The following is an 11675-nucleotide window of genomic DNA, read 5'->3' as shown; positions in this document are numbered from 1 at the left end:
CCAATTCATAAAGCTCAAATGTGACAATGCAACAACGAAACTTGATTGTGAATGACCAGTGTTCTGCATGACTGAGTACAATCGAAATTACCGACTTTCCTGTTTTTTGTTTCTCATCTGTTGCTACATCGTTCTATCATCGTCACTGAAGCTTTGACGAACACCGCGATCGTATCATTCAAAAATCATTTCATAAGCGCATTGGAGTCGAGGGAGGGATGCAAAATGCGAATTATTGATAGTATGGGCTGGGCATGCCCGGCGCGACGAGACCGAATCCAGGGGTGAGTTGATGTTTAGGTGCGGCAGAATATTGCTCCGGCATGGCCGTCATGCGAAGGTTGGAGCCGAGACTTTCGCTCGCTTTTCGCTTCTTGCCCTTATTGCCTGATTTCCCGCGAGCCCGCAAGGCTGAAATATCTTCCTTGAGCCGCCGGTTGAGCAAACGTAGTTGGTGCAGTTCATATTGCCATGATGTCCCGCGAGTCGTTTCCAATTCTTCAAACACATTAGCGGTTGGTGGATGGACAATCGGACGTGATTGTCGAGTCGGTAAGAGTTTGATCTGAACCACCAAGGATGATGGTCTAATTCCGCTGACGGAGGACGACGTGGAGCTGGGTCGAGAGCTGGACGATACGGATGAATCAGAATCAGATCGGCTGGTATCTTCGACAGGAGGCCGGGTGGAGTAACAGACCATCTGAACATCCGCCACAGCACCTGACGCTAGGAGCATCTTGGCGTTAACAGTGATCGCGCCCGACATTGCTTCGCCTCGTGATGTTTGTTGCAAAGCTTGGACAAGGGACAGCATGGAGGGAGGAGCAACGGAAGGTTGGACACCGCCGGACAGGAGCGAGAAGATACTTTTACCGACTATCTCATCCGCTTGATATCCTAAAACGTCGACGACAGACGACGTCGAGTGAAGGACGAGACCATCAAACGCGATTCGCGTCCAAAACTCCTTGTCGGCTAATCCGCCATGACGAGCCACGGCCTCCCAGGGGAGCGTTGGCACACTCCTAGCCCGACCGGACAAGATCACAGCCTTTCGACCTTTACCTGGCTCGACGTGCAAACGACCGGTACATTCGATCCAGACGTAGCCTGATGATTTGCGTCTGATGCGGAAGACGAGGTTGACGGTTCGGGCCGAGTTACCATCAACGGGGGCATGAGTAGAGTCTTTGAGTTCTCTCATGAGTGGCACGATATCTGAGGGATGACAGACATCCGACATGTTCTTGTTGATCAGATCTTCTGGCTCATACTCGAGCACGCGCCGAACGGAAGGCGAAACATACTGGAACATGCCTTTGAGCGATAGCACGTGGACAAAGTCTGCGAGAGGTCAGGAGAGAATCAGCCGCGTCACATACCATCCGCGTTCTCCAGTATCATCTTGAGCCACTCCATTTTTCCACCCTCCTCACCGGTAGCAAAACCGGGCATATTGATTTTGGCACCCATGATGTCGATAATGTCTGCGCTGAGACCGACGCCGCCAAGGTCCCTTGTGGGAGGTCGGAGAGGGGCTTGAGGGATATTGGTGACGGTGTAGTTGACTTGATAACTGCCGTCTCGCATATTGCGTAAGATAGCGTTTGGTTGTTCGACTAGATCGACCTGGAAGCCGACATGGTATACGATCTCTGTTCCCTCCCAAGGAATCGGAATTACGGTGACCAAATTGATGAAAGGCATTCCTCCCCGTCGATAGTTTATGAGGGACGCTTGGCATTCTTTGCCAGCGTTGAGCATTCGCTTAAAATGAGCAACGGCCACGTTATCGGTGTATTTCCTCTTGGAGCCTTTGACAACCTCGCCCTCTGGGCTCTGAAGGAACCGGCAGTTTCGGCCCACTATTTGTGCCTGATCGTAACCCGTCAAGGCTGAAAAGGTAGGACTGGCGTAGACGATCGGCGAGTCATACCTGCGGATGTCCTGCGAGAGGTCAGCGATGAATGATGAGAGACACAATCTGGCTTACAACGACAACAAAGCTGCAACTGAAGTCGACTGGACCGAGTTGTGTCTTTGGATCCTTGCGGTTCGCGACACGCGCCAGGATACCGACCATGTCAAAGCCAGTGGTGGAGTATAGTCCAGGTCCATCAGTGAGGGATGTGCCGACGAGATTGGGTGGGAGTGTCGGTCCTTGCAACAGGGACTGGGTGTTTTGAGGCGGCGCATATGGTTGAGTGGAAGAGGAAGCAATATTTGACCCAGTAGAGAGCGACTGAGAGTTGACATCGGCAGTTAAGCTTGGCATGGTGAGGGATGTTGAAGCAGCTTGAGCAGGATTCTGTTGATTGAAAAGTGCAGAGGTAGGCATAGTCCCGGTGGATGAGGAGAGAGGAGAGGTCGCTGAAGGGCCAGACACAGCTGCAGGCTTGGCGGTCTGTGACCTGTTCTGGTGTACTGCAGCTCCATTGACGGTGATGGGGGGCACATTCTGCCTGCGACTGATATCCTGGGATCTGAAATCTTGCTTTGGAGCCAGAATACTTGGACTCGGATTCGGATTGACGTAGAATGTTGTGCCAAAGTTGTTGTTATTTGGTGGTGAATCCTTGTCGTCTCCCCAAGTCTCCCATCCCCCTTCGTTCATGAATCCGCTCAGCCCCTCCAGTACGTTTCTGCCTGTCCCTCCGCCATCATTGTAACCATCTTGGTTACTGAAATTTGAGGATCCGAAAAGAGTGCCTGGGGTCAACTGGTGACTGCCTGATGTATCGAATAGATTGCCGGGGGAGAAGCCTGACCATGCCTCGCCTCCTGGTGGAAACGTTGGCGCACCACCAAACGAGTTGGAGAGAAAAGGCGGGACTTGAAAGCGGATATCGCGAGAGAAGGCTGAAGGATCGAGGCTCAGACCATTCGATGGATCGTTTGTTGCCGGTTGACTTGTGGAGGTGACGGGAGACTTGCCTTTGCCTGTCACACTACTTGACGGTCGATTGGTTTCGTCTGAACCGGCGAACTGCTGTTGTGATTGGTTTAAAGATGAAGAGCCTCCCGGTTGGTTCTGAGGGGTGTTGGAGCGGAATTGAGGGTGGGCAAAGTTGATGGACGTTGGGGAGGGTCGAGTCATGGCGATGCCTTGAGCGAATGTCTGAAAATTATCCCCTGGACTTCCAGCACCCTGTCTCACGACGTCTGCACCATCCATGCTCCTATCCCTGGATCTGCTGGATGAAGACTGTTGGGCGAAATGGCCTGGGGATTGTTGAAAGCTCATATAGTTTGACCAGTCTATGGGTGTGGTTGCTGGATTATTGGAGCTCTGAGTGGAAGACGAGGATGGGGGCGCTTGGCCAGAATTTTGACCAGTAGAATCATTTGCATTCCCTGTTGGAGCTCTAGGAGCCTGGTAGGACATGCTAGGGGGTTGAGCTTCGGTTGCCTCGATGCGTCGAAGAGGGAGGATAGGTCCTTGGAGGAGCGAGTGTAATTATTTTCCCTCCCCTCCACTTTTGACTGAGAATTGAGACAGAAGTGAGACTGTGTTGCGTATGTGAATTGAAGGAGAAGTGGTGTGGACCGGCTGTCAAGTCACTTGTTGACGGGTCCTTGTTGTCTCTTTGAAGTGATGTTACACTCAGATAGTGGAATGAAACGGTTGAATAATATCAAGGATGAAGAGAAGACACACAGAGAGAGAGAGACAGGCAGCCGAGAAAGGTTTGGACTGAATGACCAAAACGGTAGTACGGATTCCCGCAAAAATGCTCTCTCTCTTCACTCTCTCTAACCAGATTCTTCGGGTAAGCTGAGCGAGCTTTTCGTCTTTCAATACTAGTCAGATTCTGCATCAAAATGTCTCGCCATGTGAGGGGGAGGGGGGACTGCATTCAACGTCATGATACATGCATGCATTCGCTGCGGTCTCGTGAAACCTCGTCAAAAGGTCGTTCATCCGCTCGTACTCTCTACATGTGCGCCTCACTCACTCACTCGCTCACTCACCCGCTGGCACATTGATTAGGATCTTCTTCTAACCTCCTAATCGATATGCCACATCAGACCTAATGGGGAAGAGCTCAAAATCCTAATCGTCTAATATTTCCCCCCTCCCGCCCCCATGTCGATCGTGATGACACGCTGATGACCAGAAAGCGGCGCAGGCCGACCATCGAAGCGCCCATTGAAATCATGATTTCTCAGCTACACTACTGCCTAATAACAACGCCTTCAACTCGTCAAATCTCGCTCGACGCTTGTCCTGTGGGTTGGACCCTCCAGATCCCTTGCTGGTCTTCTCAAATGCCTGCCAAGGGGAGTCAATCAGCATGTGGACAAGGACGGGATGCCCTCCCCCCATTCACCTTTGCCACCAACGCATCCTTGTGCTTTTCTGACGTCACATTCAGCAGGGCGTCAGGGTCCTCATGTTCGGCAATGAAACTTTGTTTTTCAAGAACGACTCACGAATTTCCAACACCCTAGACTCGATTGTATCTTCTGCAATGAGCTGAAAGACTCGCACCGGCTTCTTCTGACCCATCTGCTCAATGGCTTCAGACAAAAAGAATGAAATGGCGTATGCACTTACACGGTGCACCCTGTCGATGGCCTGAGGCGTAAGGGCGTCAGCATGGCTTAAACCTCAAACCCCGAGGCAACGAACCTGCGCCTCGATCGCAGATTGCCACCAAGGGTCGCACTGCAGAATTCAGCGCCCGGATTTCACGACGGATTAATTACGCGTACCAGGAAAACATTGGATGCTGTCGTGAGATTGAGACCGACGGCTCCAGACTTGAGAGAAATGAGCATCACCCGGGGATTGGTCGCCACGTTTTTCTCCGTCACCGGATTCTGAAAGGTTTGAATGACTTCTTCCCTCTAATACGAGATGAGCATGCGTCGCACTATGCACACCTACCTTTCTGCCCGGCATGGATCCGTCAAATCGGCAGAACAAGATGCCTCTCTGCTTCAGCGTTGCAGCAACGTGATCCAGAAAGCTTGTAAATTGAGAAAAGACAAGTGTCTTATCACCCATGTCGAATAATTCGAGGTATTTGACCAGCTCTGTGATTTTGGCAGACTTGACAGCGCTAGCGTTGTCGTCCGGTTCGACAAAGTCTGAGGTTTCGGCGGGCAAAGATAGCAATGATGCACTTGTGATGGCATGACGACACTGCGGGCAATTCAGGTCGCGATTGAGCCACTCGTCGATGCAGGGGTGGCAGTCTGGTCAGTCAGTAAGGCTGTGGAAGAGTAACCCACAAGAATGACCACAGTCGGTGATGGTCGGTTGACGCAATGGGGCGAGGAAGCAGATCTGATCGAGTGAGCGCCACATAGCGATCGTTACCCACAGAGCAATCCTCTTCGTCTGCGACATATCTTCGAAGCTTCTCAACAAGCCCCTCACGCTGCTCATCCGACATGCTGGAGATAGCCATCGTTTCTCCGGCCGGCTCAGTTGGCTTGCGCCGCAACTCGTCGAAAAAGGACTGCGGAACCAGTTCCTGACAAAGACAGAGCTGGCGCACTTCCCATGAGCATTGCAATGCGTCTTAGTTACTCACTGCGGGTCAAAAGCGACAGGATATTCGCGGTGCCTCCTTGTCCACCACTGAGTGCTTCTTGGAAACGTCTCTGACTGGTTACCAGCACTTCATCGTACAGCAGTCGCGTATCCTCGTCGAGCTGTACTGGGACTTGGAAGAATTCTATCGGTGGCAGCTGGACGATCGGTTCACCAGCAGCATTCTTGGTATCCTTGGTTCGACGAATGAGGATTTGTCCTACGAGGGCTTGGAGTAGTTTGCCCGCCGCTGGATCGCCATTGCGCAGAGGACGAAGCAGGAGTGCCTTGAAGTAGTCTGTTTTGTCCAATGGTGCACACAAGCGTAGACATGTGAGTAAGGAGCCGAGATCGGAGGGCGAATTGACAATAGGTGTTCCTTGGCGGCGTGAGTTGATTTCGCCTTGGCTTGCTCACCTGTGCAGATCCACCTGCGCTCAGCCGCCAGTGCTGCGAAAGCTTTGGTCACTGGTAGATCAGCTCAGTCCTCACACTCGACTTGCTCTTTGCTCGAGGATTCTTCAAGACGTGACCCTCGTCGGCCACGATCCGCTTCCATGGACCGGCGAATAGAGCCCCGTTGGAAAGCTTGGCCTTCTTCGTCTGGCTGGAGGCTATGCCACCGGACACCTCAGCTGGGGCTTCGCTCGCCACCGTCTGATACGTCGTGATGACGACCTGAATATTAGCTCGCATTTGAAGCGGATCTCACATCATAGGAGTGTAAGGTCGCATTTGTGACCTCTCGATTGGCTCCGTGATATGTGTACGAGGAGAGCTTGCCCAGACTGACGTGGTCTCTGATTTGCTTTTCCCAATTGCTGACGACGGACAGTGGGCAAACTAGTATTCAGCTGAGAGCGCTGACCACAACATACCTATCAGGGTGGCTTTTGACGGCTCTTTGGTGGCACTCTTCGTCGCCAGAATCAAGGAGAGAACCGTCAGGGTTTTACCTGAGATCAGCGAGTCTCCACGAGCTGCACTTACCGAGACCCATGCCATCAGCTACAATCCCGCCTCTGCCAAGCAGGGGAGTCTCTTTCTGTGGCGATCGTGTGGCGGCGTTGAGCCAATACGTCGACTTGGTGGCCTTGTCCTCTTGCCTTGTCCAGAATTGAACCGGAGGCTCGCCAACTTTGGAGGGTAGGACGGGATGCTCGTGTGATACCATCCACTGGCAGTCAGCGCAGGACCAAGGTCTGACTCTACCTGAAGGGCTTGACACTGGTGAGGCAAGAGGTCAGTCTTAAGGGTCCCATCTTGAATTCCAGGGGGAGATGGATGGAGGGGGAGTTTGGATACATCGATGTCAGATGTCAACGAGTCCTGCGACCTTTTCAGCGCTATAAGTGCCATGCAGCTCTTACCATGATACTGTCGGCGTGCTTCTCATCCTCTCCGATCTTTTTGAGACCGTCCAGCAACCTTCTCATCTCTTCGTCCACGGGAGCCGTGGGCAGACCAGTGCCACTGCCAGCTGAGCCATGGACTTCGGCGCCTGTCCCCAGTACATGACCCTTGCCTTTCCCTTTGCTTGGAGTCGGAGGGCTTGGGGCAGGTTTGACAGCCCATGAGAGCTCTTGCATGACCGTCTCTTTGTGTCGGGGACTTCCATAAATTGATACGTCGATGGCCAATTTGAAATGCTTCGCTCCGTCGAGATTCTGGCCAACCATGCGACCTTCCACGCTAATGACTTTACCGTCCATGAGGAACGCCAGCTTTGCGGCGACTGCGCGAGGTATATGCCCGACCTGGATACCAGAGGTGTTTACGACCTCGACTATAAGCCCAGAGCCTGCGATCCGACTCACCTGTACAGCACTGGAATCATATTGGTTCTCTGGCTGGCGGCGTAGCGAGACATATTCAAATTTGCCGACGAGGCCTCTATAGTATTGAACCCCGACGACATCTGATCGAAAGGTCACATAGTGCTGGGAGCGTCAGAGAGATATCTGACGGGACTGCTCACTTCGTCAGGCTCGGGTGTTTCCTCCTTCACTTCGCGGTTAATCCTCTCATCCCCCTCTTGGTCGTCAGACCGCACCCGCTTAGCGGAACCTGCACCTTGGCCGACAGAGGGTGCCAGGCCTGCGTCCTTTGACGACTCTCCTAGACCCATCGTGGTCCGTCTCGTATTGAGATAGAAGGATGCTTTCAACATCTTCATCACACCTTGGGTGGACCTTGAATATGTGGGGCTCCGGTGATCGGATTGCCACCTGGATTCCCGAAAAGGTTCTGCAAGATTCACATTCGTCTCTCTCGTTCTTCTATCCCACTATGCCGAGGTCACAGTCTCCAACAAGACGCCCACGCGACCGCTCTCCCTCGCCTCGTAGGGACCGGGAGCGGGACAGACCCCGAGACCGCGATAGGAATCGCGAATCTGACCGCTCGAGACCTCGATCCAGGTCAAGGTCTCGTTCACCTCCGCCTAAACATGCTCCCCGACGACCGAAGGAGCTTTCCTTCTATAAGAAGGGCTCTTCGTCCATGGGATCTTTGTCTTCTCGTAGAGATCCGCTAGAGGCTATGCCTGAGGAGACGGCCCGAGAACGTATGGAGAGGAGAGAAAGGGGTGAAGTGCCTGCAAGGTTCGGAGGAACGAGAGAGCATGGAGTGAGAAACACAATGTCCACCATTGCTCCTGGCGGAACGGCTCCCAGTGGAATGGGAAGCTTTAGGCGAACTGCAGATCCTCTGGACCGGATGCCTATAAGGGGCTCGGGCGATGGTCCTTCGGAGGAACGTGCGGAGAGCTCGTCTCGCGGTGACAGGGATAGGTCCGAAAGAATGGCTGCAATGGAAAAGAAGGGTCCTGTCCAAGTCACATCGTATGTCAAGCTCGTGTTCGACGCTGATTATTGTAGTACCGCTAGCTCACGTATGATAGAAGTGATTGCCAACGACAGGATGGGCAGAAAAGGTGAGTCTGACGTATCGACCATGTTGACATGTCTTAGTCCGCGTCAAATGCCTGCCCACCGACACAGTTGGCGACTTGAAGAAGCTCATCGCGGCGCAGACTGGTACGACAGCGCAAAAGATTCAGCTGAAGAAATGGCAAGTGCATCCAGCGCGATGGAGACTAACGCGTCGCAGGTACACATCATTCAAGGATCACGTCTCGCTGAGAGACTACGAAATCAACGACGGAATGGTGAGACGCCTGGAAACCCCGCTCGAGCTCTACTGACAAGAGGCAGAGTCTCGAAATGTACTAGGTGCATCATGTGTCGTGATCTCCAAACAGCTCTTCGTACACTGGCCCTACGAGCTCTATCAGATCGTGCGTGACCATTGCCCTCTTTTTGGTCTCCCATCCTCGTTTCGACAACGCTCTGTTGAAGGTAGATGCACCATACGCAGCCAGTAAGGGGATATTCTCTGCCAGAGCTTTGCTGGCGGGCGGCGGCATGCCGACAGGTCTGGATATGAGCAAGTTACCCACAGTTTCCACTCACTCATAGGTCCCACGGACCCATTCACTGCCCCAAGCCATCAGTACACCAGTGCTACCGCTGAGAATGTCCCCTTGCCCTCCTACGCGCTTGAGCCCTCCCTCAGAGCTCTCCTCCAGATATTCGGCTTCCTTCTTATTCACGAAAAAATCTGACGGAATGGTCAGGCCATTCGAGATGATATCCGTTGGCCCTTTTTGAATGATGGTGAGGTTTTGAAGCGCTCGTGCGAGTTTTGGGCAGAGCGTAGTTGCAGGACCGGACTCGTCAATGTTCTACGAGATTTGAGCACAGGCGACATTGACCATACTTGCCATCTTCTGACATAGACGCTTGAACTCCATGACATTTGGCGTGAGGACTATGCGGGGAACACCTGGCCAGTCCATGACCACCGATGGGTCATTCTAATATCAGTCTTGCCCTTCTGACTGCTCACCTGTACCAGCCATAGACCATCTGCATCCACAACAACACTCATCTGATCATTCTCTCTGGCTAGTTCGAAAGCTATCCTCGCGCATGACTGCATGTGGTCATCCCGTCCCAGTCCAGGTCCAATGATGAGGACGTGCTATCTGTCAGCTCCTGAAATATTGCACAATGGCTCACCAGCCGGGACAGAATTCCTTCGAGGTCTTTTCTGATCTCCGCTTGCGACCGCTTGGCATCGAGTATGTTGTGGACTATGAGATCGGGGGAGCTCTACATCAGCCTATTCGCCGCCTTGAACCCACTAAGTCTTGATGACTGCGCCGGCCGTAGGTTCACAAATGACATGGGCGAGATCACAGCCGAACCTCATGGCACCCATACTTGAAAAGAAGGGAGCTCCAGAATAGCTTTACGCTGTCAGTTTGCCTCCTTCCGCATTCCTCAGACCTACTCGCCAGAACCTCCAAGCACTCCGACCCGCCCTGGAGCATTCAGCGGCGGCTCGTCAGGCTTTGACCTACCTGCCTGCCCCTTGTGCAGCTTACCGGATACTGGTGGGATCATTTTGCCCACCAGTGACATGAGATGTGCATGCTGCTTGGTCACCATAGTGGGTGCAGCGGTTGTTGAGCGCATGATTAGTGGATGAGTGGACCAGGATTGAAGGGGGCCCCTTGGGTTTCTGGTGTCGGACATCACCGCCAAGGCGTCTGCAGCGTGCGATACGTGTGGCGGCAATCCTCATGTTGAGATCTCCCATGGTTGAGCTGAGTGGCCATTGCAGCATTGGTTAAGGAGCTTCAACCTTTCGATACCCGAAGACCGTCCTCTTCTAACAGCAAAGGAGCACCCGCGAATCGCCCAGAACGGGTGTGGGATAGCTGTAATCCAATTTGAATCACTCATGTCCGCGGAAATTGGGATGGTTCTTGCAATTGATCGTACGTGGCCGACATCGACGTCGCTGAATGCGTTATGGAACCAGGTCTTTGTTGTGATCCGATGAATGGTGCCTGGTCCGCATTGAGTCATTGCCGTACGGCAATGCCTCAGGGGCTCGCCGAATCTTGCCGTGTCCACCGTGCCATTCGCGAGAGCCCACTGCGTCCCCAAAATCCCCTATAGGACCTTCACTCGCCCACTTGCTGATGAGCAGAGTCGTACTTCGCAAGCGCCATTCCCTTAAAGCAGGTAGATCGCTGATGAGACACGAACAGCGCTGCTTCGTCCCAAGACTAATGAGCAAGCGGGGAGGGACTGAGAATCAAATCCCCTCACACGCGATGGGCAGTGTATCGATGATTGGCTTTAGTGATTTCGCACATCCACATCTCGCAAGTCTGCACCTTTCAGGTGTTTTACGTCTCGCACCAGGCAAAGCGGTTCAGGTGAGTCGGGCACTCCAATCTGACACGAGGGATCCGTAAACCGTCCCCTTACTAAGTTCAACTACGGGGAGTTTCACATCAATCTACTGTGACGGACCGCGGCAGCTTGCAAACCTACATCACTACTTACTGTAATTTGTAAGGTATCGCGAACGTTCTGAGCGACACGCGCATAGATGCTAAGAACCTGATTTAGAAGTACAAGAGAAAAGGGATTTTGTTGTGAAGACCGGCGTGTCATTGGGCATCATGGGATGCTTGCTTCTTATCTCTACGAGGCTCTCAGATTGGGAAGGAGGGTATGACTCTGAATACTGGAAGTATACACACTGACAATTCAACATTTCGACCGACATACAGATCTAGTCTCGGTTCGCCAATCAACCCACGCTTTTCATTTGGGACAAGGCCAAGAAGCTAGTCTAGCGGAAATGGAACACGGGTTCGGAACAAAAGCGCTGATCCACCCAAAAAAGGAGAAGGAAAAAAAAGGTCGTAGGGCTATGGAGATTGAAAAAAATGTTCGCGCGCCGGGGATCGAACCCGGATCTTATCGGGGCAACTCAGCATCATTGATTACGTAAGTGAGAACGATATATACTAGCCATTATACTACGCACGATTCTCATTTTTTGAATGGAGGTCTGTCCTTAGGATAATTATAAAGACCGCTGAAGATGTGGCGTGCTGATGGGAGATTCGGATCTAGGGCATCTGTTCGCGTATGACATTTGATGTGAGCTTTCGCTTCCATCGGTCTCGTTTTGAGCATGCCTCTGAAGCCTTCACGCGCTACGGACAAGTCGAGATCTTCCCCAAGTTGCGGCGAATGGTTGC

General features: G+C 52.6%; 4 protein-coding genes and 1 non-coding gene across 5 annotated transcripts; 1 reads left to right on the top strand and 4 right to left on the bottom strand.

Annotated features, from left to right (window-relative positions):
- Nucleotides 1-33: 33 nt before the first annotated feature.
- BD324DRAFT_682506 (PAS domain-domain-containing protein) lies at nucleotides 34-3718 on the bottom strand. Its single transcript, XM_022019152.1, has 3 exons — nucleotides 1997-3718; nucleotides 1386-1950; nucleotides 34-1347 (listed from the first exon to the last, which is right to left on the bottom strand). Exons 1-3 carry the CDS (start codon nucleotides 3386-3388, stop codon nucleotides 233-235), a joined length of 3072 nt encoding a protein of 1023 aa, XP_021869908.1. The 5' UTR covers nucleotides 3389-3718; the 3' UTR covers nucleotides 34-232.
- A 136-nt stretch (nucleotides 3719-3854) lies between these two features.
- BD324DRAFT_631486 (SNF2 family N-terminal domain-domain-containing protein) lies at nucleotides 3855-7694 on the bottom strand. The gene is made up of 19 exons (XM_022016437.1): nucleotides 7524-7694; nucleotides 7363-7485; nucleotides 6916-7326; nucleotides 6758-6874; nucleotides 6536-6722; nucleotides 6424-6501; nucleotides 6258-6388; nucleotides 6049-6223; nucleotides 5963-6013; nucleotides 5547-5924; nucleotides 5334-5509; nucleotides 5242-5296; nucleotides 4895-5205; nucleotides 4720-4854; nucleotides 4637-4672; nucleotides 4562-4582; nucleotides 4438-4513; nucleotides 4335-4363; nucleotides 3855-4276 (listed from the first exon to the last, which is right to left on the bottom strand). The coding sequence occupies exons 1-19, from the start codon at nucleotides 7671-7673 to the stop codon at nucleotides 4160-4162; spliced, it is 2757 nt and encodes a 918-aa protein (XP_021869907.1). The 5' UTR covers nucleotides 7674-7694; the 3' UTR covers nucleotides 3855-4159.
- Nucleotides 7695-8440: 746 nt separating this feature from the next.
- BD324DRAFT_581609 (ubiquitin-related domain-containing protein) lies at nucleotides 8441-8750 on the top strand (the record flags this gene model as incomplete). Its single annotated transcript, XM_022013516.1, has 2 exons — nucleotides 8441-8480; nucleotides 8518-8750. The coding sequence occupies 2 exons, from the start codon at nucleotides 8441-8443 to the stop codon at nucleotides 8748-8750; spliced, it is 273 nt and encodes a 90-aa protein (XP_021869906.1).
- A 33-nt stretch (nucleotides 8751-8783) lies between these two features.
- On the bottom strand, nucleotides 8784-10059 carry BD324DRAFT_581605 (putative cytoplasm protein; the record flags this gene model as incomplete). The annotated part of the gene is made up of 8 exons (XM_022013514.1): nucleotides 8784-8982; nucleotides 9019-9290; nucleotides 9321-9422; nucleotides 9455-9589; nucleotides 9628-9718; nucleotides 9753-9857; nucleotides 9902-9932; nucleotides 9972-10059. 8 exons carry the CDS (start codon nucleotides 10057-10059, stop codon nucleotides 8784-8786), a joined length of 1023 nt encoding a protein of 340 aa, XP_021869905.1.
- Nucleotides 10060-11360: 1301 nt separating this feature from the next.
- Nucleotides 11361-11460, bottom strand: BD324DRAFT_t21. Its single transcript has one exon. It is a non-coding gene; the product is annotated as a tRNA-Glu (tRNA).
- Nucleotides 11461-11675: the final 215 nt, after the last annotated feature.

Source organism: Kockovaella imperatae (genome assembly GCF_002102565.1).
Source record: "Kockovaella imperatae strain NRRL Y-17943 chromosome Unknown BD324scaffold_10, whole genome shotgun sequence".
NCBI lineage: Eukaryota > Fungi > Basidiomycota > Tremellomycetes > Tremellales > Cuniculitremaceae > Kockovaella > Kockovaella imperatae.
Note: the sequence above shows the minus strand (reverse complement) of the source record. Positions and strands in the feature narration are given on the sequence as shown.